Source organism: Dipodomys merriami, unplaced genomic scaffold (assembly GCF_024711535.1).
Source record: "Dipodomys merriami isolate MVZ:Mamm:240054 unplaced genomic scaffold, mDipMer1.0.p SCAF_25, whole genome shotgun sequence".
Lineage (NCBI taxonomy): Eukaryota > Metazoa > Chordata > Mammalia > Rodentia > Heteromyidae > Dipodomys > Dipodomys merriami.
Window position 1 is genome coordinate 18283201 of NW_027203937.1, and position 27413 is coordinate 18310613.

Below are 27413 nucleotides of genomic sequence, written 5' to 3' on the forward strand. Positions count from 1 at the left end.
CAGGCCTTTACCTCAATTGCCTGACTCCTGTGGTAAGATTGGAGCTACTGGCAGTTGCTAGATAACAGACAACATCTCCACAAGGCACAGTGACTTTTAATCTGCTGAACAGCTCAAATCATTTATTGTCAAACCAAGGTAACTGACTACTGGTGTCCTGGGGCTCTCACAGTGTATCCTGCTTGATCCGAACCTTCTTGGGCTTGATGTTCATGCGTTTCCAGACTTCAGCTGTGGTACGATCTGCTTTGGTGACTCCACTGAAGTCGAACGTGGTGATACGGGGCAGGGTGCACAGCACATACTGCCTGTGGGGAAGACTCGGGCTGGGGGCCAGCCCCCCCATCAGAATCCCCTCCCCCTCTTCCAGTTGCTATCTCCCCTGATTGCAAGGAATGAAGGGACTTATGTATACTTTTGGGGAGACGGGAGGATTCATTCTGACTAATAGCAAAGGAAATACTAAAGGTCTGCAGCTTCTTTCCCAGGTCCATGTGTGGCAGAAAAATAGTTTTTTTATTTTGTTTTTGGTGGTACTGGGATTTTAGAGTTTTGAACTCGCAGCCTCATGCTTGCTAGCAGGCAGACATACTACCTATCTCCCTTGAGCCATATCCCCAGCCCATTCTTTATAGTTTAATTTTTAAGAAGAATTTTGCTTTTTTGTCTGGCTGACCTGGACCGTGATCCTCCATATTTATGCTTCTGAATAGCTGGGATGACAGTGTGGACCATTATGTCCAGCTTTTTATTGATTGAGATGGAGTCTTGCAAAGTTGATTTTGTTTTTGTTTTTTGTCGGTCATGGGGCTTGAACTCTGGGCCTGAGCACTGTCCCTCAGCTCTTCAGCTCAAGGCTAGTGCTCTACCACTTGAGCCACAGTACCACTTCTGGTTTTCTGGTGGTTTACTGGAGATAAGAATTTCATGGCCTTTCCTTCTTGGGCTGGCTTTGAACCTTGATTCTCAGATTTCAGCCTCCTGAGTAGCTAGGATTACAGGTATAAGCCACCTTACCTGGCCTTGTATTTCTTGTCTCCCTCATCCTGCAGGGGATAGACCCCCAGCTCCATAGACAGGACACTCACCTATACCCCTTCTCTTCCTCTATGGGGTTGCCATGGAGGGTCAGGCTCCGGAGCCGAGGGAGTACAGCTAGCTTATTCACCTCCCCCAGGCGCTGGATGCTGTTGCCATGAAGGTAGAGGACACTTAGGTTGAAGAATGTTGTTAGCACCTGATGGAGAAGAAACCAAAAGCCAGGCTGGATAAGACCCTTGATCTCTGCTCAGGATAGACCCACTAGCAGAGAAAAAAAAGGTTGGGAATAACTCTCCCTCACCTCCTGTCCCCACAGCCACACTAGATGACTCTAACCTGCTTCCATTTCGCATATCACACTTAACTAGAGCTATGATCTGAGGGTCTCATGTCTCAGCACTGCACTGACTGGCCAAGTGATGGCTCTTCTGTCTCTGAGCTTCATATATTCCACCCTTTGCTGAACACTGCCGCCATGCTTGTGACCCAAGATTCTATCAACAGGAGAAAGAACTATAGAGTGTCATGCTGGGCACATTAGGCAAGCTTTTAAGATTGAGAGTAATATACATGGGGAAGTTTCTAAATCATGTTCCAATTCCTCCCTCTCTAACAGGGATCTTGGACAAGAAGAGGTCACATTTGATTTATATCTTCAAACTTGAGTTGGAGTTGACAGAAAGTGTTATGCTATCTTTGTTTTTAATCAACCTCTTTCTCAGCAGAACTTAGTATAAGACATGTAGCCGCTTGATTCTCATGTGTTCCTATATAGGAGAATCTTTACATGATGCTGACATATTCCCATTTCCCAGACAGACAGCAAAACTGAGGTTGGAGGAGTTACATAGTTTGTCCAAGTCACAGAGGCAAAATCAGGATTTGAATGTTCATTCCTATAGCTATGTGCTTTGGACTGCACCAGGTATCCTCTGTGCTTCCTGGTAACAAGTGGGAGTGGAGAGGCTAGGGGATGGGCAATGACTTTAGGCCCCACCTTGATTGAACTCCTAGGACTAGGAACTCACAGGGTCAATGGAAGTCAGGTCATTGAAGGACAGGTCGATCCAGGCCAGGTTGTGTGGTTGCTCCAACACCCGTGAAATCACCTGGTTGAAGTCTTTCAGGTCAGTGAGGACATTGTTGTTGAGCCACAACGATTGGGTCAGTGACTTTCCTGATTTTGAGTACTTCAGTGGTCGTTGCCCTATCCTTGGCTCCTCACTTACCAGATCTGTGAAGACAAAAGAGATTTGGGTATATTGCTTTTGCTTTTCTGGCTTTAAGGACTTGTAAAGGAACAGTTGGGAGGATGAGGATGGGTTGCAGCTAGAATACCCAGCCATGCCCTGCTCTGTGCTTGAGTCTAGTGATACCATGGCTCCTGTAATCAGTAAGTTTGGCCTAATGTCCAGACAATCCCATCCCAAACTCTTGGCTTTCCAAGTCACATGCATTTTTTTTCTTTTTTGTTTTTTATGCTGGTACTGGTGCTTAAACTAAGGGCCTTGTACTTTGCCTTGTTTACTGCCACCCTTCAGTCTAGTTTTTTTTTTTTTGTGGTATGGGGCTTGAATTCTGGGCTTGGATGCAGTCCCTCAGCTCTTCAGCTCAATGCGAGTGCTCTACCTCTTGAGCCACAGCACCACTTCTGTTTTTTGGTGGTTTATTGGAGATAAGAGTTTCAAGGAGGGCTGGGAAGGTAGCTCAGTGGTAGAGTGCTTGCCTTGCATGCATGAGGCCCTGGGTTCGATTCCTCAGCACCACATAAGCAGAAAAAGCCAGAAGTGGCACTGTGGCTCAAGTGGTAGAGCGCTCGCCCTGAGCTGAAGAGCTGAGGGACAGCGCCCAGGCCCAGAGTTCAGGCCCCACGACTGACCAAAAAAAAAATAATAAGTTTCAAGGACTTTCCTGCCAAAGCTGGCTTTGAACCATGATCCTATCTCAGCCTCCTGAGTAGCTAGGATTACAGGCGTAGGCCACCAGCACCCAGCTAGGAATTTTTATAAAACCAGATATTAAGTTTCTTTCTTTTTTTTTGAGCCACTGGTGCCAGGTGGCCTAGCATTTTTTAATTAATTGGCGATGAGATTTTTGCACACTTTTCTGCACAGGCTAGCTTTGAACCACAGTTCTCTAAGTCTCAGTTTCCTGAGTAACTAGAATTATAAGTGTGAGCCACTGGAGCTCAGCCACATAGTCAGTTGTCTTGTCTTCTATCAAGATGTCCTCTGAACACCACAAAATCACTGATTTTCTTTCTTTCTTTCTTTCTTTTTTTTTTTTTTGCCAGTCATGGACCTGAACTCTGGGCCTGGGCGCTGTCCCTTAGCTCTTCAGCTCAAGGCGAGTGCTCTACCACTTGAGCCATAGCACCACTTCTGGCTTTTTCTGTTTATGTGGTGCTGAGGAATTGAACCCAGGGCCTCATGCATGCAAGGCAAACACTCTACCACTGAGCCACCTTCCCAGCCCAAAATCACTGATTTTCTAAAGAAACTAAAATCCGTGTTGTTGGGTTTGAACTAAGATGACAGCACAAAACCGAGAATATTTACTAGCAGAGACACCCTGAAGTATAAACACCTACTATAACTGGTGAGTGACAGTGTGCGAGACACTGGATATACAGTGGTGAGCAAAGGAGACTGTCTGTGCAGACTATGAATAGGACAGGAGTAAAGGTATGCCTCTGACAGATCATGTGAGCAAGATGGAAACTAGTCATATGATGTGATAAGCACTATTTGAGAATCCATAGTCAATGGCAGAGAACAGAAGAGAGCCTTCTAATAAACCAGAGTGGAATCTCAGGGAGTTTGTCAGGGAAAGTGAAGCTGAGCTGTATCTCTGGATTTGGAGATGTTAACCAGGCAAAGAAGGGTAGGGATGATAGGAAGGAATAGCATGCAAAGTACAGTTGTGAAGGAGGGCACACATGTTCATTGTACAAGGAAGGAAAAGGAGACAGCCAGACACAAATCAAAATGTCCAGCTAGCCGGGCGCTGGTGGCTCACGCCTGTAATCCTAGCTACTCAGGAGGCTGAGATTTGAGGATCGCGGTTCAAAGCCAGCCCGGGCAGGAGAGACCATGAGACTCCTATCTCCAATAAACCACCAAAAAACCGGAAGTGGCGCTGTAGCTCAAGTGGTAGAGCGCTTGCCTTGAGCTGAAGAGCTGAGGGACAGTGCCCAGGCCCAGAGTTCAAGCCCCACAACCGACAAAAAAAAAAAAAAATGTCCAGCTAAGGACTTTGTCTTGTAGGTGATGGGAAGCCACTGGAGTGTTCAACGGAAAGGAGATGATTCAGATTTATCAGAAGCTTTAAAGCTTCTGTGTGAATTATGGATTTTAGGAGGTAGATTTTTTTGTTTGTTTGGGTTTTTGGTTTGTTTGTTTTTTGGCCAGTCATGGGGCCTGCACTCTGGGCCTGGGCACTGTCCTTTAGCTCAAGGCTAAGAGCTCTACCACTTGAGCCACAGTGCCACTTGCGGCTTTTTCTGCTGAGGAATCAAACCTAGGGCCTCATGCATGCAAGGCAAGCACTCTATCACTGAGCCACCTTCCCAGCAGGAGGTAGATCTTTTTAAGCCAAAAGATCAATCTGGCTTAAAATAAATTACAAAAAGAGAGACTGGCTGTATGCCAGTGGCTCATGTCTGTAATCCTCTCAGAAGTTTAAAATCTGAGTATAGCCATTCAGCAGCCAGTCTAGGCAGGAAAGTCCATGGAATTCATATCAACAATTATCTACCAAACAGTGCAAATGTGGCTTAAGTGGTAGAGTACTAGCCTTGAGCAAAAAGCAAAAGGACAATGCTTAGGCCCTGAGTTCAAACCCAGTACTGGCCCCAAAAAAGATAGAAACTGGGCTGGAAAGGTGATAACTTCAGGCTTTGGTGTGTGAAGTTTCTATAGTACAAGAAGATAGAGAAGCCAAGTAGGCAGTTGGATGGGAAGGTCTGAAGCTCAGGAGATAGATTTGAGAAGCATTACTATACAGTAGTGTATAAGTTAGGGAAATAAATCAGGGTAAGGAGAAAAGGAAGTCCATTTTAGAAGTTAATCAGGAAGCACAGGGAGAATCAGGAGAGGACAGTTTTAAACACATTCAGGGAATTGACAGTTTATGGGAGTATGGGAGCTAAATAATTTTGGCAACAAAGAAGTCTGGTGAACTTGGCAAGTGCCTGAGGGCAAAAGCCAGATTGGAATGAGTTCCAGAGTGGATGGAAGGTAAGGAAATGCATGCAGGTAACCTAAACACCTCAAAGCCTGAGAAAACACATGCCTTCCACCTCTACCCTTTTTTTTTTTGGGTCCGGTCATGGGGCCTGAACTCGGCCTGGGCGCTGTCCCTCAGCTCTAGGCTAGCACTCTACCACTTGAGCCACAGCGCCACTTCTGGCTTTTTTCTTTTTGCTTATGTGGTGCTGAGGAATTGAACCCAGGGCCTCATGCATGCAAGGCAAGCATTCTACCACTGAGCCACCTTCCCAGCCCTGTCACCTCCACCCTTTGTGAAAGAGGTCCATAACAAGGCATGCTGGCTCACACCTGTAATCCTAGCTACAAAGGAGGCTGAGATCTGAGGATCATGATTCAAAGCCAGCCCAGACAGGAAAGTCCATGAGACTCTTATCTCCAATAAAACACCAGAAAACCGGAAGTGGTGGTGTGGCTCAAGTGGTAGAGCACTAGCCTTGAGCTGAAGAGCTGAGGGACAGCATCCAGACCCAAGTTCAAACCCCATGACCGATGATCAAAAAAAAAAAAAAGGACTCGTTCAAACACAAAGTTTGTAAAACTCTGGGGCTGGGAAGGTGGCTCAGTGGTAGAGTGCTTGCCTTGCATGCATGAGGCCGTGGGTTCAATTCCTCAGCACCACATAAGCAGAAAAAGCCAGAAGTGGCGCTGTGGCTCAAGTGGTAGGGTGTTAGCACTGAGCTGAAAAGCTGAGGGACAGTGTCCAGGCCCAGAGTTCAGGCCCCATGACTGACACACACACACACACACACACAAAGGTTTGTGAAACTTTTCAATAAACATCTGGGTATAGTGGTATACAGCTGTCATCCAAACTATGAGAGAAGCACAGTGGCTAGGTGGAGTAGCACATGCCTGTCATTCTAGTGGCAAAAGGAAGCACAAATAAGCTGGGCATGGTGGCTCACGCCTATAATCCTAGCTAAGGAGGCTGAGATCTGAGGCTCACAGTTCAAAGCCAGCCTGGGCAGGAAAGTCCATGAGACTCTTAGCCCCAATAAACTACCAGAAAATTGGAAGTGCTGCTATGGCTCAAGTGGTAGAGCGCTAGCCTTGACCTGAAGAGCTGAGGGACAGCGCGTAGGCCTAGAATTTAAGCCCCATTTAAGCATAAATAGAGGGTCACAGACCAGCCTGGGAATAGAGACAACATAAAAAGGGACTAACAAAGTAGATAAGTGGTGTTGTGTCTGCATAGCAAGTAGGCTTGTGTTGAAACCTGAGTACCACCTAAAATAAGTATTAAAAAAAAAAATAAGATGGGCTGGGAAGATGGCTCAGTGGTAGAGCGCTTGCTTTGCATGCCTGAGACCCTGGGTTCAATTCCTCAGCACCACATAAGCAAAAAGAAAAAAGCCGGAAGTGGCGCTGTGGCTCAAGTGGTAGAGCGCTAGCCTTGAGCTGAAGAGCTGAGGGACAGCACCCAGGCCCAGAGTTCAGGCCCCATTACCGGACCCAAAAATAAATAAATAAATAAAAATAAAATAAGAGCCCCTGTTTGTGGCTCATACCTATAACCCTAACTACTCAAGAAGGTAACATCTGAGGATCACAGTTCAAAGCTAGCCTGAACAGGAAGGTCCTTGAAACTCTTATTTCCAGTTAACCATCAGAAAACTGGAAGTGGCACTGTGGCTCAAATGATAGAATGCTCACCTTGAGCTGAAGAACTCAGGGAGAGTACCTAGGCCCAGATTTCAAGCCCCATGACTTGGGGGGTGGGGGTGGGGAGAGGCAGGGAAGCCAAGGGAAGAAAGGTTCTGGTGGCTTATGCCTGTAATCTTAGCAACTTAGGAGGCTGAGGTCTGAAAATTGTGGTTCAAAGCCAGCCTGGGCAGGAAAATCATGGAACTCATCTCCAGTTAGCCACCAGAAAACCAGAAGTGGAACTGTGGCTCCAAGTGGTAGAGTGCTAGTCTTGAGTGAAAGCTCAAGGACAGTGCCCAGGCCTCAAGTTCAAGCCCCAGGACTGATGGGGGAAAAAAAGTCAGAAGCCGGGCGCTGGTGGCTCACGCCTGTAATCCTAGCTACTCAGGAGGCTGAGATCTGAGGATCGCAGTTCAAAGCCAGCCCAGGGAAGGGGGGAAGGAGAGACCATGAGATTCCTATCTCCAATAAACCACCAGAAAACTGGAAGTGGCGCTGTAGCTCAACCTTGAGCTGAAGAGCTGAGGGACAGCACCAGAGCCAGACAGGCCCCACGACCGACCAAAAAAAATAAAAAAGTCAGGAGAAGCCAATGGCTTCAAGGTGCCAGTGACTCATGCCTATAATCTTAGCTACTCAGGAGGCTGATACCAGGATCAAGGTTTGAAGCCAGACCAGGTGGGAAAATCCAGGAGACTCTTAGTAAACTACTAAAAAGCCTGAAGAAGTATGTCTCATGTGGTAGATCACTATCCTTGAGCAAAAAAGCTAGAGACAGTACCTGGGCCCTGAGTTAAAGCCCTGGAAAACACACACACACACAAGTGTGTAAGTATCAAAGCCAGAATCTGATACTAGGTATGGTTGAAGTATTTTCCTCTGCACCTATAAGCTTTTGTTTTACCAGTTCAAAAGCTGCCTGTTTTGGTAATTACCATTTGTCAAACTGAGCCAGCTAGTCTTCACAGTGTCAGTTTGTAGACATATTTCTCCCACCCCACCTGACTAACTTTCCTCCTCAGCTGTAGGTCAGACAACATCCACCAGATGGCTCTCTGGCTTAGCCTGGATTGAACCCGCAATTGGGGCCTGAGGTGCCAAGAGTACTTGAGCAGAGCACCACTGCTTGGATGTAGACTCCTACTCCTGCCTCACTCCACACTTGAAGACCCTCAAATAGAATGACTTAAGATGAAAAACTTAAGGCCAAGGCCAGACACAGAGACAGATGCCTGTAATTCCAGCTACTTGGGAGGTAGACAATGAGAGGATAGAGGTTTGGAACCAAGATAGCAAGACCACAGCTCAGTGAGCCTTGTGTGGATGTATACCCCTGTCCTCTGAGCTATGTGAGAGGATGTAGATTGGTGTCTATGGCTAGGTCTGAGGCTGGCCGCAGGATCTGAAAAAGTTATTACAGTAAAAAAGAGCTGGGCTGGGAAAGTGGCTTAGTGGTAAAGTGCTTGCCTTGCATGCATGAGGCCCGGGTTTGATTCCCCAGCACCACATAAGCAGAAAAAGCTGGAAGTGGCACTGTGGCTCAGGTGGTAGAGTGCTCACCGTGAGCTGAAGAACTGAGGGACAGCACCCAAGCCCAGAATCCAGGCCCCACAACTGACCCCAAAAAAAGTAAAAAAAAGAGCTGTGGACATGGCTCAAGTAATGGTTTAAACACCATACCCTTGAACAACAAAACTAGATCAACAGAACTGCACATGACCTAGCAACCTAGAAAGGCAGAAACTTAATGTCTTTAAGCATGGGCTGATCCTAATCAGGGGCCACTGAATGGAGCTGTCTTCAATTTGAGTCTACTTGGAGCTGTTGTTCTCAAGAATGGAGTGTACTGGGGCTGGGAAGGTGGCTCAGTGGTAGAGCGCTTGCCTTGCATGCTCGAGGCCCTGGGTTCGATTCCTCAGCACCACATAAGCAAAAAGAAAAAAGCCGGAAGTGGCACTGTGGCTCAAGTGGTAGAGCGCTAGCCTTGAGCTGAAGAGCTGAGGGACAGCGCCCAGGCCCAGAGTTCAGGCCCCACGACCGGACCCCAAAAAAAAAAAAAAAAAAAGAATGGAGTGTACTGTCTAGACTGTTCAGGTTCCTAGTCCCCTCAAAATTCCTCCAAGGCACGGAGCTGCTAACACTTCCTTGTTAAGAGCGGGTCAAGGCTGGTCTGGAAAACAGACCACAAGTAGCCACACTCAAAACTGGGAGGCATTTGCTTCAGGAGTACCTAGGGAGACCTTCATCCTGTCAGATCTTATCTTCCTGTCTCTGAAAGTCTGCTATGCAACTTATTCTGTGTCCCCGGAAGGCAAGAATCAGTATGATGGGAAGAACTTGTGTCATCTGTCAACCACATAGCAGAAAGGGCTTTTGGGGATGTATCGTGATGGACTCCTTGAGACTACATTTTTGTGGGTTGAAGTTAGAGGAAGGTTGGGTTGGACATGGAATGAGTGTATGCTTGGTGGCATCCTCAAGCTTCTGCCTTAGTAGATGGTATAAATTAGATGCCTTTTGACAGGTGCTGGTGGCTCACGTCTGTAATCCTGGCTACTAAGGAGGCTGAGATCTGAGGATCAGGATTCAAAGCCAGTGCCAGCCTTGGGCAGGAAAGTCCGTGAGAGTCTTATTTCCAAACCAGAAGTGGCGCTGTGGCTAAAGTGGTAGAGCGCTAGCCTTGAGCTGAATAGCTGAGGGACAGCCCAGGCCCAGAGTTTAAGCCCCACAACCGACAATCAATCAATCAATCAATCAATTAGATGCCTTCTAAAGTCTCTGCCAGGACTGGGAAGGTGGCTCAGTGGTAGAGCGCTTGCCTTGCATGCATGAGGCCCTGGGTTTGATTCCTCAGCACCACATAAGCAAAAAAAAGAAAAGCCAGAAGTGGCGTTGTGGCTCAAGTGGTAGAGCGCTAGCCTTGTGCTGAAGAGCTGAGGGACAGTGCCCAGGCCCAGAGTTCAGGCCCCACGACTGGACCCAAAAAAAATAAATAAATAAAGTCTCTGCCATTTCAGATTATATGATTCACCTTCAGCAGTGTGTCCCAAGCACCTCCAAACTCTAGCCTGTCTTTAACCATACCTGTAAATGTTTTTTGGTTTTTTTTGTTTTTGTTTTTGCCAGTCCTAGGGCTTGAACTTAGGGCCTGGGCACTGTCCCTGAGCTTCTTTTGCTCAAGGCTAGCATTCTACCACAGCACTTTCAGCTTTTTCTGTTTATGTAGTACTGAGGAATTGAACCTAGGGCTTCAAGCACTCTTACCACTAAGCCACATTCCCAGCCCCTATGTTTCTGATGCTACACACACACATCTGCACACACACGTAAGTGCTTAATAAGTAGATAATTAGTAAATTCTGAACTACTGAATGAAGTATGGAGCATTTGCAGATTCTAATAGCAAAACCCCTCGTAGTAGTTTATGTCTCTCCTCATTTGGAAGATTGCAACAGAGGGCAGAGCCATAACTCCTCCCTCAGAGTTGGTAAGTGCCACCCCCCCCAATAATTTCAACTTGTCTTGCCCAAAGCTGTTGCAGCTAAACCCAGTGAAATGGGTATAACATCATTCAGAAGTGAGGCGGAGCACATAAAGGTCACAGGTATGTATGTATGTGTGTACATGCATGTGTGGGTATATGTGTAGCTGGGGAAAGAACAGTTCGGAGTTAGAACTGGGCTGGTGCTCACTAAGCAGTGCCTTAGATCTAAGCCAGAGCTTGTACCAACCCTGAACTTACAAGTGGCTACCAACTGCACAAGAGAGACCAAAGCCAGATAAACTGTCTAGAGGATACAGGGTGTGAACATGTGCTGTGCAAGGACAGCAACCAAGGGCAGGGATGGCAGAACCTGAGGAGACCTGCCAACTTCTTGACAACGTGGTACTCCCAGAGCCTCCTCACGACCCTCTTGAAGGTTGCTATGCCAGCTGCACACTTACAAAAACATTGAATGAGTTGGGAAATACTAGAACTTACAGAAAATGTGGATGATAATGGAAGAAATTTGGGTATGGCTGGCATGAATATAAGAGAATTTTGCCAATAAATATTTAAACCAAGTTGGCACTGGTGGCTCCCACCTGTAATCCTATCTATTCAGGAGGAGGCTGAGATACAAGGATCATGGTTCAAATCCAGCCCGGGCAAGAAACTTGGTGAGACTTATCTCCAATAAACTACCAAGAAAAGCTAGAAGTGGCACTGTGGCTCAAGTGGTAGAGTGCTAGCCTTGGCAAAAAAAAGCTTAGTGATAGTGCCCAGGCCCTGAGTTCAAGCCCCAGGACTGACATAAAAAAAATTAAATTGGAAACCCATCAGGTTGTGGATAATAAGACCCCCTCAAATTTTAACACTGATGGGGCTGGGAAGGTAGCTCAGCGGTAGAGTGCATGCCTTGCAAGCATGAGGCCCTGGGTTCAATTCCTCAGCACCACAAACAGAAAAAGCCAGAAGTGGCGCTGTGGCTCCAGTTGTAGAGCGCTAGCCTTGAGTTGAAGAGCTGAGGGACAGTGCCCAGAAGCAGAGTTCAGGCCCCATGACTGGCAAAAAACAACAACAACAACAACATAACACTGATTAGAACAAGCTTGTGTGTCCCAAGCAGAGGATGGATTCTTCCTATCTATAGTAACCTGTTTTGTTTTGTTTTTCTCATTAATTTCCTCTTCTTTTCAGGTGAAAATGGGAATAAAAGTTGGCTGATAAACTGGCTACCCAGTTTTCTTCTACCTGATTTTCCTTGCTGTAGTCTGTCTTCCTTTAAAGATGCTCTTTATGATCTTTTTTTTTTTTTACATTGAGAGGTTTTTGGCTCCTTTTAGATTTGCCACTTTAAAAAAAAATCCAAGTGCTATCATCTCATGCCTATAATCCTAGCTACTTAAGAAGCTGAGATCTAAGGATCAAGGTTTGAAACCTACTTGGGCAAACAAATTGGAGAAACCTTTATATCCAATTAATTCAGCAAAAGTTGGAAGCAGGTGTGGCTAAAATGGTAGAGTGCAGCTATAAGTGAAAAGGCTGAGCTAGAGTGAAGCCCTAGAGTTCAAGACCCAGGACAGTGCATGTACATGCATGTGTACACACACACATACATATACCACATACTCCTGGCCCTGAGTCAAGCCCCAGTATCAAGGTGCACACACAAACACATACATACTCCTGGCCATGGCTATAGCTTAGGCAGATCACTTGCCAAGCTCATTACTATCAAAAAAAATTCCGGGCTGGGAATGTGGCTCAGTGGTAGAGTGCTACCTGGGTTTGTTCCCCAGTACCACATAAACAGAAAAAGCTGAAAGTGGCACTGTGGTTCAAGTGGTAGAGTGCTAGCCTTGAGCAAAAGCAGCTCAGGGTAGGTGCCCAGGCCCCCTGAATTCAAGTCCTAGGACTGGCAAAAATAAAAAAAAAAACAAAAAACAAAAAACAAAAACCCTTGCATCCCCATTCCTAAGTATATCAAATATATGGGAGAAAGATATCAAGTACATGGAAGAATCTCACTAGGCTTTATGATAGGAGACTAGTTTCTCCCTAGAAACCACTGGGCCTGCTGCCACGGTGAATGGAGTGTTGTGCGCTGTGGGCTGACCTTGGATGATGTGGATGCTTCTGAAAGAGTAGTCAAGAGGAGGCTCCTGCACTGAAGAGCTCATAGAGTCTCGTCTGCTCATAGTTCAGGCCATCATTCATCAGGTGCAAGCAAGCATAGGCCCTGGAAGTCTGAGGTTCAGCCTAGGAGACAGAAGCACAGACGTTCAAGTTATAAGGGGCATCCACCTTCATGCTTCCCTATAACCCTCCATCCCAGCTTCCTGCCCACCCAACTCCAGGCTTGTGTAGCTGCATTTCCATTTTAAGCAATTAATCATTAATCTTTGCATTTGTAGGGAACTTTTTATTCTCAGAGCACCTTTGCAATTCTAGAACTAATTTGATGAGTACTCATTTCTTATTTTTTTTGTTTTGTTTTAAACAGGGTCTCTATGTACCCCTAGGCTGGCCTCAAATTCTTGCTCCTGCCTCAGCCTCCCAAGTGCCAGAATTACAGGTATGCACCACCATGCCTGGATATAGTACCCATTTCTACTTTCCAAATAAAGAAACTGAGACCGAGGGGTAAAGGACTTGCCCAGAGTGAAGCCGAGTCAGTGTGAACTGTAATCATAGTCTGAATTCTACTCTGACAGCCTTTCTGCTACTCCATAGTAGTTACCGTGGAGACTTGTCTTGATGCCTACCCTCTGGTTACATCAGCTGTGTTGCTGTATTGCTTAACAAACCCTTAAAGGCCTACACTGAATTTGGTTGGTGTCTTTGAGCCCTTCACAGGCTGACCCAGCTGCTCGGTGTGTTTCCCAGCCCCACTACCTTTCCATCCAAAAGCCTGTCATCTGAATGTAGCCACATACTATAAATATAGAAAACCAGAGTCTGCCTCTCACTCACCTGTCACTGATGCCTGAAACTCCACCATTAGGGATTCATTCCTTTGGGTTCAGGGATTGTTCCCTGTTAAAATGGAAATACCCCCTAAGAGGGGTGAACACAAAATTGTTATCAGTCATTCATAATGTGTTGTCTTATCAGATCCTTTCCAATATGTTAGCTAAAACAAAGCCAAGAGCAGGTTTTTCCTGGAAATGGGAGAGCCATGGAGTACTACTCACCTGGGATAAAGAGAGCTGAAAATGTTTCCCACATGTTTTTGGATATTTTTTTTGGGGGGTGAGGGGGAGAGTAAGGCTTGAACTTGGAGCCTGGGCACTGTCCCAGAGCTTGGAGTAGGTTAGCGCTCTACCACTTTGAGCTATAATGGTTTTCTGGTGGTTAACTCAATTTAAGAGACCCGTTGACTTTCCTGCCTGGGCTGGCTTTGAACCATGATTCTCAGATCTCAGCCTCCTGAGTAGCTAGGATTACAGGTGTGAGCCACCAGCACCTGGCTGTGTTGTGTGTGTGTGTGTGATTCAAACAAGACAAGCAGACAGAAGGCTGGTCATGGTCATCCTCATTCTTATACCACCACTGCAGGCACCTCTGCATTATTATTTCGCCTGTTTTTATTTTGTTTGACCAGTCCTGTGGCTTAAACTCAGGGCATGGGCATTGTCTCTGAGCTGCTGCTGCTTCTTTTTTTTTTTTGTCGGTCATGGGCCTGAACTCTGGGCCTGGGCACTGTCCCTCAGCTCTTCAGCTCAAGGCTAGCGTTCTACCACTTGAGCTACAGCACCACTTCCGGCTTTTTCTGCTTATGTGGTGCCTCATGCATGCAAGGCAAGCACTGTACCACTGAGCCACCTTCCCAGCCTTGTCTCTGAGCTTCTTTTGCTCAAGGCTAGCATTCTACCACTTGAGCCACAGTGCTACGTCTTGGTTTTTCTGTTTATGTGGTACTGAAGAGTCAGACCCAAGGCTTTGGGTATACTAGGCAAGCACTCTACCACTAAGCCACATTCCCAGCCCCTTCACTGTTTTCAAAGAGGAGGTTCACAAGGATAATGCGTAGTGGGTTTGAACTCAGGGCTTCATGGCCTGCTATGCAGGCATTTTGTCACTTGAGCCACATCCTAAGCCCCAGTAATACTGAAGATTTTCAGAATAGTGATGTCCAACAAATATAATGTAACTCACAAAGAAAGCCTCACATATTTTAAACTCATAATTTTTTGGTCAGTTGTAGGGCTTGAACTCTGGGCCTGAACACAGTCCCTCAGTTCTTCAGTTCAAGGCTAGTGCTCTACCACTTTTTTTTTTTTGGTCATGGGGCTTGAACTCTGGGCCTAGGGGCTGTCCCTCAGCTCTTCAGCTCAAGGCTAGAGCTCTACTATTTGAGCCACAGCACAACTTCTGGTTTTCTGAGTGTTTTTTTGGAGATAAGAGTCTCACAGACTTTCCTGCATGGGTTGGCTTTGAACTGTGATCCTCAGATCTCAGCCTCCTGAGTAGCTAGGATTACAGTCATGAGCCCCGGGGCCTAGCTCCTCATAAATTTTTTTTTTGATATAGGTCATTCATTTTTCTGGAGCCATAGTAAGGAAAATAAAATGATATTGGTACTTAACCCAATATGTCCAAGATATTCAACATATAATCAATAATTCAAGTCCCATATAGCCCAACTCATAGCCCATCCCAATTTGGACTAGCGATCAAGTGCTCAGTCACACATGTGGCTGCCATACTGAACAATGCAGATGCTGAAAATTAAAAATGAAAGAGATCAGATTAAAAGAGGAGATGTAGGGCTGGGAAGGTGGCTCAGTGGTAGAGCGCTTGCCTTGCATGCCTGAGGCCCTGGGTTCGATTCCTCAGCACCACATAAGCAAAAAGAAAAAAGCCAGAAGTGGTGCTGTGGCTCAAGTGGTAGAGCGCTAGCCTTGAGCTGAAGAGCTGAGGGACAGTGCCCAGGCCCAGAATTCAGGCCCCACGACCGGACCCCCAAAAAAAATAAATAATAAAGAGGAGATGTATTAGGATTTTCAAGAAATTAGTGTTTGTATTTAGCTCTGAGTTGTGTGACAGCTAAAACACAAAGGGAAACCTTGGGATATGAAGTCCTCATCGTTGAAGAAATTAGTCTGTATGCAGAGGTAGTCGGATTGGACAATGGTAGAGGTTGATACTACTCTAAACACCTGATAGGTGTTTTCTGAGACATGCTGGTTCAACTTATTGTAATATTTGGCTTTAAAAAAAATTTACAACTGGCTCAAGTGATAGAGTGCTAGAAGAGCTGAAGAGCTGAGGGACAGTGCCCAGGCTCCAGAGTTCAAGCCCCATGATTGGCCAAAAAAAAAAAAAAAAAAAAAAAAAATCTACAGCTGGGTGTCTGTGCTCATGCTTGTAATCCTAGCTACTCAGGAGTCTGAGATCTGAGGATCATGGTTCAGAGCCAGCTGGAGTAGGAAAGTCTGTGAGACTCTTATCTCCAATTAACCACCAGAAAAACAGAAGTGGCACTGTGGCTCAAGTGGTAGAGTGCTTGCCTTGAGCTAAAGAGCTCAAGGACAGTGCCCAGGCTCAGAGTTCAAGCCCCAAGACCGACCAAAAAAAAAAAAAATCTACAGATAGAAGTAGAGGTATGGCTCAAGTGACAAAGCACTATGTTTGAGTGAAGCAAGTGAGAGTAAAAGGACCTGAGTTTAAGTCCCAATACTGGCTCAAAAAAGCCCATAGTCTGTCCGCGCGCGCGCGCGCACGTGTGTGTGTGTGTGTGTGTGTGTGTGTGTGTGTGTGTGTGTGTGTGTGTGTGTGATCAGAGAAGCACACTACCATTGAGCTATACCCTCAGTCCTCACATTGTTTTGTAGAACTAGAGGAACCTTAGACAGAAGCCCATCTTACTTTAGTACCTGTAACAGATTTGATGCCTTTAAAGAGAGATCGAATACTTTCCTCAACGTAAATCCAGAAGCCAGGTGTGGTGGTATACACCTCTAGTCTTAGAACTTACAAGGACATGGCAGGAAGGTTGTAAGTTCAAAGCTAGCCTGGGCTACATAGCAAGACTTTTTTTTGCCAGTCCTGGGGCTTGAACTCAGGGCCTGGGCACTGTCCCTGAGCTTATTTTGCTCAATGCTAGCACTCTACTACTTGAGCCATAGTGCCAATTCTGGTGTTTTCTGTGTATGTGGTACTGAGGAATTGAACCCAGGGCTTTATGCATTGCTAAGCAAGCACTCTACCACTAAGCCACATTCCCAGCCCCATAGCGAGAGAGAGAGAGAGAGAGAGAGAGAGAGAGAGAGAGAGAGAGAGAGAGAGAGAGAGAGAGAGAGAGAGAGAGAGAGAGAGAGAGAGAGAGAGAGGAAAGAAAGAAAGAAAGAAAGAAAGAAAGAAAGAAAGAAAGAAAGAAAGAAAGAAAGAAAGAAAGAAAGAAAGAAAGAGAAAGAAAGAGAAAGCAAGCAAGCAAGCAAGCAAAGCTCCGGTGTTCTGTACTACTGCACATAGATTTTTAGCCTAAAATAATGTAGGGCCAGACTTTTTTCTTTTCTTTTCTTTTGGTCAGTTGTGGGGATTGAACTCAGGGCCTGGGCACTTTCCCTGAGCTCTTTTGCTTAAAGCTGGAGCTCTACCACTTTGAGCCACAGCATCACTTCTGGTTTTCTGGTGGTTGAGATGAGAGTCTTACAGACTTTCTTGCCTGGGCTGACTTTGAATGGAGATTCTTGGATCTTAGCCTCCTGAGTAGCTAGGATTACAGGCACAAGCCAACAGCGCCTGGCCTGGGTCAAACTTTTATTGTTAATCACCTTTGTTACTAGAATCCTAAGAACTAATTTCATGTAACACAGGCTTCTGATGCATTTTCTGAACAAGTTGTCACTGAAACTGGAGCCCTAAGGCTGAGTGACTCATGTCTAGCTACTCAGGAAGCCGAGATCTGAAAATCATGATTTGAAGCCAGTAAGAGACTCATCTCTAGTTAACCAGCAAAAAGTCAGATGTAGATGTAAAGGTGTGGCTCAAATGGTAGAGGTGAAGGAAAGAGGCCTTTAGTTCAAGCCCAAGTACTGGCACACACAATTTTTGTTTAGAAAAGGCTATTAGTTTCCATCATTTAAACAACAGTGCAGGTTATGAGCAGTATGATGTCTTATTCATCATCTCACGTAGAACTTGGTTTACAATGGGCACTCAGGAACTGTTTATGGGATGAATGAGAAACTGCCTAATCTAAGAATTTGTTTTGGAAGAGTTGACTGCTAAGCTGTTCTTTGTAACAGTTAGCTCCTAGATTCAGCTGTTTCGTTCCATACCTCATTCACAGTAAGATGCCAATTCAATTCTGCAAACATTTGTTGAGTGCCTGCTGCCCTGTGCCTGACCAAAAGGACTGAGGCCAAGATAGAAATAATAGGACCCTGTCATGAGCACAGAGAGACCTGCTGGGTTTCTATTGATTGTGACAAACTGGCCTGCATCCAGTTCCAAGTAACAGCTGCCTCCATAGTGAATATTCTCATGCTTCAGTGCTCTGCTCTAGTGTACCTTCTTTTAAGCCTTTCTTTTCCAGATACAATTACTCAGTGCATACTGTGTTATATTGATTGTTTTGATTATCTCCATTCATGGTCTCCCACGTATCTACACTTTTTGCCCTATAACTTTGTAGTCCCATCCACTTTGATACTGGGGTCAGCATTATGAGATGTTGCTAAACATGAAGCAAACAGAAGCCTTAATGGGGACCGTGCGCTATGCCAGTGCCACAAGAAAATGGCTGACCTAGTGGAGGGAGGCAGGAAAGAAATACATGTAAGAGAGCTAGTCTTAGGCTATCTGAGGGTATCCTAGACTAACCTACAACCAGCCCACACCCAGGCAAGACAAGGAGTTACCCAGCCCACGGATGACTTCAGGCACATGAGTGAATCCAGCCAAGCTTAGAACCATCCAGCTAACTTGGAGACTTGAAAACCATAACAAATGCTGGGGCCGGTGGCTCACTCCTATAATCCTACTCAGGAGGCTGACATCTGAGGATCAAGGTTCAAAGCCAGCCCAGGCAGGAAAAGTCTGTGAGACTCTTGTCTCCAGTTAACCACTAGAAAACCAGAAATGGCGTTGTGGCTCAAGTGATAGAGCACTTGCCTTGAGCTGAAGAGCTGAGGGACAGTGCCCAAGCTCAGAGGTCAAGTCCCATGACTGACAAAACAAAAAACAAACAAACAAAAAAACACTTTCTAGTTTTAAGACACTGTGTGTTTGGATGCTTTGTTATGTAGCAATAGCTAACTGACGCAAAGCTCCAATGTACTTTGAACAAAATTTTATCCTAGTTAATTATTATTATTATTTTGCTAGTCCCAGGGTTTGAAGTCAGGGTCTGGGCACTGTCTCTGGGCTTCTTTTGCTCAAGGCTAGCCTTCTACCACTTGAGCCACAGTGCTACTTCTGGCCTTTTTTCTGATTATGTGGTACTGAGGATTCAAACCCACAGCTTCATGCATATTGGGCAACTAACCACTGTTGAATGTGGCTTAGTGAAGCCATTCCCAGCCCACAGCCTGTGTTTTTAAATTTTTTGTTGGTTGTGGGGCTTAACATCAGGGCCTGGGCATGGCCTCTGAGCTTTTTCACTCAAAATTGGTGCCCTTACCCTTTGAGCCACAGCAACACTTTCTGGTTTATGGTGGTTAATTGGAGATTAGTTTCATGGACTTTCCTGCCCAGGCTGGCTTCAAACCATGATCCTCAGACGTCAGCCTCCTGAGTAGCTAGGATTACAGGCATGAGCCACTGGTGCCCGGCTTTTTTTCTTTTTAGTAATGTGTGTGTGTGTGTGTGTGTGTGTGTATGTGATATTGTGTGATATATTGGCTTATTTTGGAGTGCATAAGATTGTATATATGAGGCAAACTCATGCATATTATCCATTTGTAAACTTATGAAAAACCAAACCAATACAAAAATAAATGAAAATATGTATCTGTTAGTTATATGAAATATGTATTCTTTGTGTGTGTGTGTGTTGATACTGGTGCTTGAACTCTGAGACTTGTTTTTTCACTCAGCTTTTTCGTTTATGGCTGGTGTCCTACCACTTGATCCATGTCTCCAGTCTATCATTTTTTTGTTAACTGAGATAGGGCCTGGCAGACATTTCTGCTTTGTCCGGCTTCTAAATCTCAGTTTGAGTTGAGTTTCTAAATCTCAGCTAAAATTCCAGGAGTGAGCACTGCTGCCCTAGTTTTGTACTCATTTTCAGTTTACTTTCTATTCTGTCTATAAACATTAGGAAATGGACACAAAGTCAGACTTTTTTCTGTGTTTCTGTAATTTAGCCAGACAAAGACCAGGTATTCACTAAAGTTTAATGGACAAATGAACAGAAAAATGGAAGAAATGAAGGAATAACTCGCATCACGATGCCACACAGGGGGCTGGGAATGTGGCTTAGTGGTAGAGTGCTTGCCTAGCATTATGAAGCCCTGGATTCAATTCCTCACTATCACATAAATAGAAAAAAGCCAGAAGTAGCGCTGTGGCCCAAGTGGTAGAGTACTAGCCTTGAGCAAAAGCAGCCCTGAGTTCAAGTGCTAGGACTGGTAGAAGAAGAAGAAGAAGAAGGAAGAAGAGGAGGAGGAGGAAGAGGAGGAGGAAGAAGAGGAAGAAGAGGAAGCACTGGAGGAAGAAGAGGAAGAAGAGGAAGTGCTGCGCTGGTGGCTCACATCTGTAATCCTAACTACTCAGGAGGCTGAGATCTGAGGATTGTGGTTCAAAGCCAGTCTGCACAAGGAAAGTCCATGAGACACCCCCCCCCCCACCCCCCAGGTCATGGAGCTTTAACTCTGGGCCTGGGCGCTGTCCCTCAGCTCTTCAGCTCAAGGCTAGCACTCTACCACTAGAGCCACAGTGCCACTTCTGGTTTTCTGAGTGGTTTATTGGAGGTAAGAGTCTCACGGTCTTTCCTGCTCGGGCTGGCTTTGAACTGAAATCCTCAGATCTCAGCCTCCTGAGTAGCTAGGATTATAGGCATAAGTTACTGGCATCCGGCTCATGAGATTCGTATCTCCAATTAATCACCAGAAAGCTGGAAATGGCCCTGTGGCTCAAGTGGTAGCACTTTGCACTAACCTTGAGCTAAAGAGCTCAGGGACAGCACCCAGGCCCAGAGTTCAAGTCCCATGACCAGCCAACCAAACAAACAAAAAACAAAATAGATGTTACACAAGATGCTTGACTTTTGAGGAAAACTGGCAAAACTCACTCCTATGGCTGTATTTTTTTTTTGAGTCTGGCTTTCCCTTCTAGCTTATGTTTGAGACACAAATCCCAGCACTCTCATCTAATCAGACTGATTGATGTGACTAGTGACACAAGGTAGGGGTATACTAATTTTCTGCCAGACTTGAAGTCAGGATGCTGTCCCTGAGCTTTTATGCATCTCCACTTTTGGCTTTTTGGTGTTTAACTGGAGATAAGAATTTCACAGGGCTGGGAAGATGGCTCAGTGGTAGAGTGCTTGCTTTGCATGCCTGAGGCCCTGGGTTCAATTCCTTAGCACCACATAAGCAAAAAAAGAAAAAAGCCAGAAATGGCGCTATGACTCAAGTGGTAGAGTGCTAGCCTTGAGCTGAAGAGCTGAGGGACAGTGCCCAGGCCCAGAGTTCAGGCCCCATGACCGGACCCTCCCCCCCCCAAAAAAAAAAAAAAAAAAAGAATTTCACAGATTTTCCTGCCTAGTCTGGCTTTGAACCTTAATCCTCAGATCTCAGCCTACAAGGTAGTTAGGATTACAGGGGTGAGCCACCAGCACCATGTTTTGCTTTAGTTTTTTTTTTTTTTTTTGGTCAGTTGTGGGGCTTAAACTCTAGGCCTGGGCACTGTCCCTCAGCTATTCAGCTCAAGGCAAGTGCTCTACTACTTGAGCTACAGCGGCACTTCCAATTTTCTGGTGTTTAATTAGAGATAAGAGTCTCATGGAGGGGGCTGGAAAGGTAGCTCAGTGGTAGAGCACTTGCCTTGCATGCCTGAGGCCCTGGGTTCGATTTCCTAGCACCACATAAGAAAAAAGTGGGAAGTGGCGCTATGGCTCAAGTGGTAGAGCACTAGCCTTGAGCTGAAGAGCTGAGGGACAGCGCCCAGGCCCAGAGTTCAGGCCCCACGACCGGACCCAAAAAAAAAAAAAAGAGTCTCATGGACTTTCCTGCCTGGGCTGGCTTTGAACCATGATCCTCACATCTCAGCCTCCTGAGTAACTAGGATTACAGGAGTGAGACACTGGCACAGGATGCTTTTGTTATTTTGGGGGGCAGGTTCTTCTGTTTTGCTAAGAGTCAGAATTTTGATAGGAATCTGAGAAAAAAAATTGTATTTTAAGAAATAGTCTGTAAATCATTATTTCCCCAAACTGAAGACTTACCTTTTTATCCTTTATACTTAGCTGTTGAGTGTCCCACAGTATGTATCCTAATTTACTTAATTTTATTTAACTAGTCCTAAATTGACAAATTTATGATATTCAGTTTTGGGAAAATTTCTAACAATTGGGATTAGATTTTCTGTCAGCCTGTTTCTGCTTTCTCCCTCTCCCTCTCCCTCCTTCTCTCTTCTCTTTCTCTCTCTCTCTTCTTTCTCTCTCTCTCTCTGTTGTTGGTGATGGGGCTTGTATTCAGGACCTGGGTGCTGTCCCTGAGTTCTTTCACTTCTTTCACTCAAGGCTAGTGCTCTACCACTTTGGACCACAGTCCACTTCCAGTTTTCTGGTGGTTAGCTGGAGATAAGAGTGTCACAATTTGGGACTGGGAAGGTGGCTTAGTGGTAGAGTACTTCCCTTGCATGCATGAGGCCCTGGGTTCGATTCCTCAGCACCACATAAGCAGAAAAAGCCGGAAGTGAGGTTGAGGCTCAAGTGGTAGAGCGCTAGTCTACAGCTGAAGAGCTGAGGGACAGCGCCCAGGCCCAGAGTTCAGGCCTCACAACAAGAAAGTGTCACAACTTTCTTGCTTGGGCTGGCCTAGAACTCTAATCCTCAGATCTCAGCCTCCTCAGTAGCTAGGAATATAAGCATGAGCCACTGGTACCTGGGAAGCAATTTACTAGTGTTGGTCTTAGGGCTTGAACTCAGGAACTCAGTGTGCCCGCTGTGTTTTTTTTGCTCAAGGCTAGCGCTCTACCACTTGAGCCACAGCTCTACTTCCTTTGCTTTCTCTTAAGCTGCAGCAACAAGATGGTGTGAGGCTGTAAGCAGTAATCAGGTGAGATTTGACAGCTAAGCTGAGTGTTTCTGTTTATGGGCTACCGGTGGGAGAATCAGAACATACCATAAAGAATTGTTACATAACGGCTGGGAAGGTAACTCAATGGTAGAGTGCTTGCCTTGCATGCATGAGGCCCTGGGTTCAATTCCTTAGCACCACATAAGCAGAAAAAACCAAAAGTGGCACTGTGGCTCAAGCGGTAGAGCGCTAGCCTTGAGCTGAAGAGCTGAGGGACAGCACTCAGGTCCAGAGTTCAGGCCCCATGACTGGCAAAAAAAAAAAAAAAAAAAAGAGGGCTGGGAAGGTGGCGCAGTGGCAGAGTGCTTGCCTTGCATGCATGAGGTCCTGGGTTCGATTCCTCAGCACCACATAAGCAGAAAAAGCTGGAAGTGGCACTGTGGCTCAAGTGGTAGAGCGCTAGCCTTGAGCTGAAGAGCTGAGGGACAGCACCTAGGTCCAGAGTTCAGGTCCCACGTCCAGCAAAAAAAAAAAAAAAAAAAAAAAAAAGAATTGTTACATAAACTAATATACTCTGAAAAGTTATGTTCCTAGGTGCCAAGAGTAAGCCCAAGATTCAACCTGGCTCCCACCTACCTTTCTACTCCCATCTCCTTACCCTCACCTCCAATTCTGCAACACAGAGAATCCAACAACACACAGTCAGTTTCCTGCACTTGTCGCTGATTGAATAGTTTCCACTTCCAGTTCTGTTTGGAATATAGTTTTTCCTACTTTTGCTTGCTTGCTTGATTGTGTGCATATGCCTGTGGGTGTGTGCTGAGTCTTGAACTCAGGGCCTTGTGTTCTCATTTAACTTCTTCACTTGAAGCTAGTGTTCTGCCACTTGAGCCACCCCTTAGCTTTCAACTTTTTGCTGATTAACTGGAGATAAAGAATCTCTTGTACTTGTCTGCCAGGGTTGATATTGAACCTCAATTCTCAGCTCTCAGCCTCCTAGTAGTACAGGTGTGCCCGGTGCTGGTAGCTCATGTCTGTAATCCTAGCTACTCAGGAGGCTGAGATCTGAGGAATGCGGTTTTAAGCCAGCCTGGGCAAGGAAAGTTCCTGAGCCTCTTATCTCCAATAAACCACCAGAAAACCAGAAGTGGCACTGTGGCTCAAGTGGTAGAGTGCTTGCCTTGTCCTGAACAGCTCAGGAACAGCACCCAGGGCCAGAGTTTAAGCCCCATGACAGACAAAAAAAAAAAAAAAAAAAAAAGAAAAGGATTACAGGTGCAAACTACTGGCACCCAGCTACCTTGATAATTCTCACTTTAGGACTTAGCTCTGGTTTCAACTTTTCTGAAAAAGGCTACCTTTCTCTACAGATATGGATACAGAACTCCTCTCCTTGACTTCCTTAAATCCTACACTATTGTTATGGTAGCAATCCTAATACTGTATTATCTGCTTGCTGTCTAAATGACTATAAATTCATTCAAGGAAGGAACTGTGCTTTTCTCCCAGATGTATCTCCTAGGAGTGGCAAATAGTAGATATGTAGTTGTTGTGATTAAGGGATCTAACCTGGTCATTCCTCCAGAAGTGACTGAGAGAGTTCTGAAAGATAAGCAGAGGTGAGGAGAGGGTAGCAGGAAGATTCCAGGGGCCAAGAATATATCTCAGTAATAAAGTGTGTGCTTAGCACGCAGGAGGTCTTCGTTTTTTGTTTTTGTTTTTGTTTTTTAAGTCCCACAAGTAACAGCTGTATGCTTTTTTTTTTTTTTTTTTGTCAGTCGTGGGGCCTGAACTCTGGGCCTGGGCACTGTCCCTCAGCTCTTCAGCTGAAGACTAGCACCCTACCACTTGAGCTACAGCACCACTTCCGGCTTTTTCTGCTTATGTGGTGCTGAGGAATCGAACCCAGGGCCTCATGCATGCAAGGCAAGCACTCTACCACTGAGCCACCTTCCCATCCTTGCTTAAAATGTTGAAGACCTTAAAACTCAAATAACTGGCCAGGAACTGGTGGCTCAGGCCTGTAATCCTAGAATTAGGAGGCTGAGATCTTAGGATCATGGTTCAAAGCCAGCCTAGGCAGGAAATGACTCTTTTTTTTTTTTTTTTTTGGGTCCGGTCATGGGGCCTGAACAATGGGCCTGGGCACTGTCCCTCAGCTCTTCAGCTCAAGGCCAGTGCTCTACCACTTGAGCCACAGCACAACTTCCAGCTTTTTTCTTTTTGCTTATGTGGTGCTGAGGAATCGAACCCAGGTCCTCAGGCATGCAAGGCAAGTGCTCTACCACTGATCCACCTTCCCAGCCCCCAGGAAATGAGACTCTTATCTCCAATTAATCACAGAAAAAGCCAGATGCGGCACTGTGGCTCAAGTGGTAGAGTGCTAGCCATGAGCAAAAGGAGCTCAGTGACAGTGCCCAAGCCAGATTTCAAGCCTGAGGACCAATGAAAACAAAATGAACAAAAACCTCAAACAACTGGACAGGAAAAGAAATTATGTATCAGTAGTGTGTATTTTATTTGTAGAGAATAGGAAGCCATAAAGTATATATTTAAATGGGGATGGAGAGGGTGAATAACATCAGATTTGCATTTTGAAGGAATACTCTGACTGCAGCATGCAAAATGGCTGGGAGGGAAGGCTGGAAGGATGTGATGGTAGCTAGGACTTCATAAAAGATATTTAAGAAAGTAAAGCTGGGCTAGTGGTAGTGGCTCATGCCTGTAATCCTACCTACTCAGGAGGCTGAGATCTGAGGATTGCGGTTCAAAGCCAGCCCGGGCAGGAATGTCTGTGAAACTCTTATCTCTAATTAACCACCAGAAAACCAGAAATGGCTCTGTGGCTGAAGTGGTAGATGGACCAAAAAAAAAAAAGCTGGCAAGACTTCATGATAGATGATAAAAGATAACTTTTTTTTTTTTTTGGTCTGGTCGTGGGGCCTGAACTCTGGGCCTGAACGCTATCCCTCAGCTCTTCAGCTCAAGGCTAGCGCTCTACCACTTGAGCCACAGCACCACTTCCGGCTTTTTTCTTTTTGCTTATGTGGTGCTAAGGAATCGAACCCAGGGCCTCAGGCATGCAAGGCAAGTGCTCTACTACTGAGCCACCTTCCCAGCCCCAACTTTTGGGCTTTTGACACTTGCACACTGCAGGAACACTGGAGGAGATCCTGTTTGGAATATAGGCTTGGAGGGGAGGGTTTTGTTGTACACAGAAATGTGGAATTAGAGTTGCCTTTTAGACATCATGAAGAACTCAAGGAGGAAACTGATTACTGGATTTCATGATTTAGAGATAAAGGCTAGCTGGAGATACATGAATACCAATGAAATTGTGGGGTGTGGATGTGTACTCACTAAGACAACACAGCGTAAGGGCGATGCAGAGGACCAAGACTCAAGAAGTTTATGATAGGGTCAACTAATCAGGGTAGCCTCAGAACTCAGGTGCTATGCTAGCCAGACTGTTCTGTTTAGTTTTGATTCCCACTGTCTTCAGTCTTTGTAGTTCCTTCACTTTCTTCATTAAAACTTTCAGGGAAGGACTTGAAGGTCATTCAGGTTGAAGAATAAATAATTGAAAGTAGGCCATGTAGGTTCCTTTTCCTTGGGGCATTGTAACCTGTTCCTTAGAACAAGTTTTTAAGGTTGAAGGCAGAAGGTTCAGGCTAAGGAGACTTGGCTGGCACTTGGAGAACTGTTACCTACTAGCACTGTCACTGAGTGAGCGGCCTAGGGCAAGTCGCTTCTCCTCTCTGGGTTTCAGTTTTCAATCTGTGAAATGGTGATAATGGCTTTGACTTATGGAACTCTTTATTATTATTATTTTGGTTCCGGTTGTGGGGCCTGAACTCTGGGCCTGGGCATTGTCCCTCAGCTCTTCAGCTCAAGGCTAGCGCTCTACCACTTGAACCACAGCGCCACTTCCGGCTTTTTTCTTTTTGCTTATGTGGTGCTGAGGAATCGAACCCAGGGCCTCAGGCATGCAAGGCAAGCGCTCTACCACTAAGCCACCTTCCCAGCCCCCTGACTTATAGAACTCTTATGAGTATAAAGAAAGAATGTGAAGTTACTGGGCAAGTTACTAAATGCACTGTATCTGCCACGACGACTGTAAAAGAAATGCAGATCTAACTGTTGAGCTTCAAGAAGTAGACTGTGTTTTGGGGAGGGAGGGTGGGTATAGGCACAGGAGGTTATTTAGAGACAAAGCCCTTAATGAGTGTGTACAGAAGCAACCTGGTGACTCTGAGAAAACGTCTATTTGGAAAAGAAAAAGGCCCACCAGTTCCCTTCATGTCTAGACTCCTTTGAAGAGGGTCTCCCCCTGGTCTGAGAGCGGTTCAGATCTCCCTTCAGCCATCTTGTCCTCCCTTACTCTATCCTAAGTGGATCTGTGTCTTGTTCACTTTGAAAGGGGGTGTGAGTTGAGGTCCCGGGTCCAAATTAGCCAAATTCTTGGTCTTTTTTTTTTTTTTTTTGGTGGAGTCCCTCCCCTCTCCATAGAGCTCTCCGATTTTCCCGCCCAACTCACCAGCAGTCGCTTTCCCTCCAGCCTCGTCCTTCCACTACCTTACTTAGCGTAACTCCATAGCAACTGACTTCGTCACCACGTCCTAATTTCAGTCTTCAGCGACCGTGCGTCGCCTACAGGCTCCCGTCGTTCGTTGGAGGCAGTCGGAAGCCGCGAGTGATACTGGGACTTGTAGTTCTCTGCCTGCAAATCCAGACCGGGACCGGAAGTACTGACACCCCTTCTCCCTCCCCAGTGACCCCCGT

General features: G+C 45.8%; 1 protein-coding gene across 8 annotated transcripts; it reads right to left on the reverse strand.

The window, feature by feature from the left end:
* Nucleotides 1-77: 77 nt before the first annotated feature.
* Nucleotides 78-27260, reverse strand: Lrrc51 (leucine rich repeat containing 51). 8 transcript variants are annotated; one of them, XM_070035101.1, is made up of 6 exons: nt 27169-27260; nt 13414-13497; nt 12557-12699; nt 2070-2275; nt 1089-1237; nt 78-326 (listed from the first exon to the last, which is right to left on the reverse strand). In XM_070035101.1, exons 3-6 carry the CDS (start codon nt 12636-12638, stop codon nt 167-169), a joined length of 597 nt encoding a protein of 198 aa, XP_069891202.1. In that variant the 5' UTR covers nt 12639-12699; nt 13414-13497; nt 27169-27260; the 3' UTR covers nt 78-166. The 8 variants fall into 8 exon arrangements, with proteins under 8 accessions (XP_069891202.1, XP_069891205.1, XP_069891203.1 ...); XM_070035106.1 differs by having other exon boundaries at nt 79-308; nt 27169-27256; XM_070035108.1 differs by lacking the exon at nt 78-326 and adding an exon at nt 333-989 and having other exon boundaries at nt 27169-27258.
* Between the last annotated feature and the right edge of the window lie 153 nt (nt 27261-27413).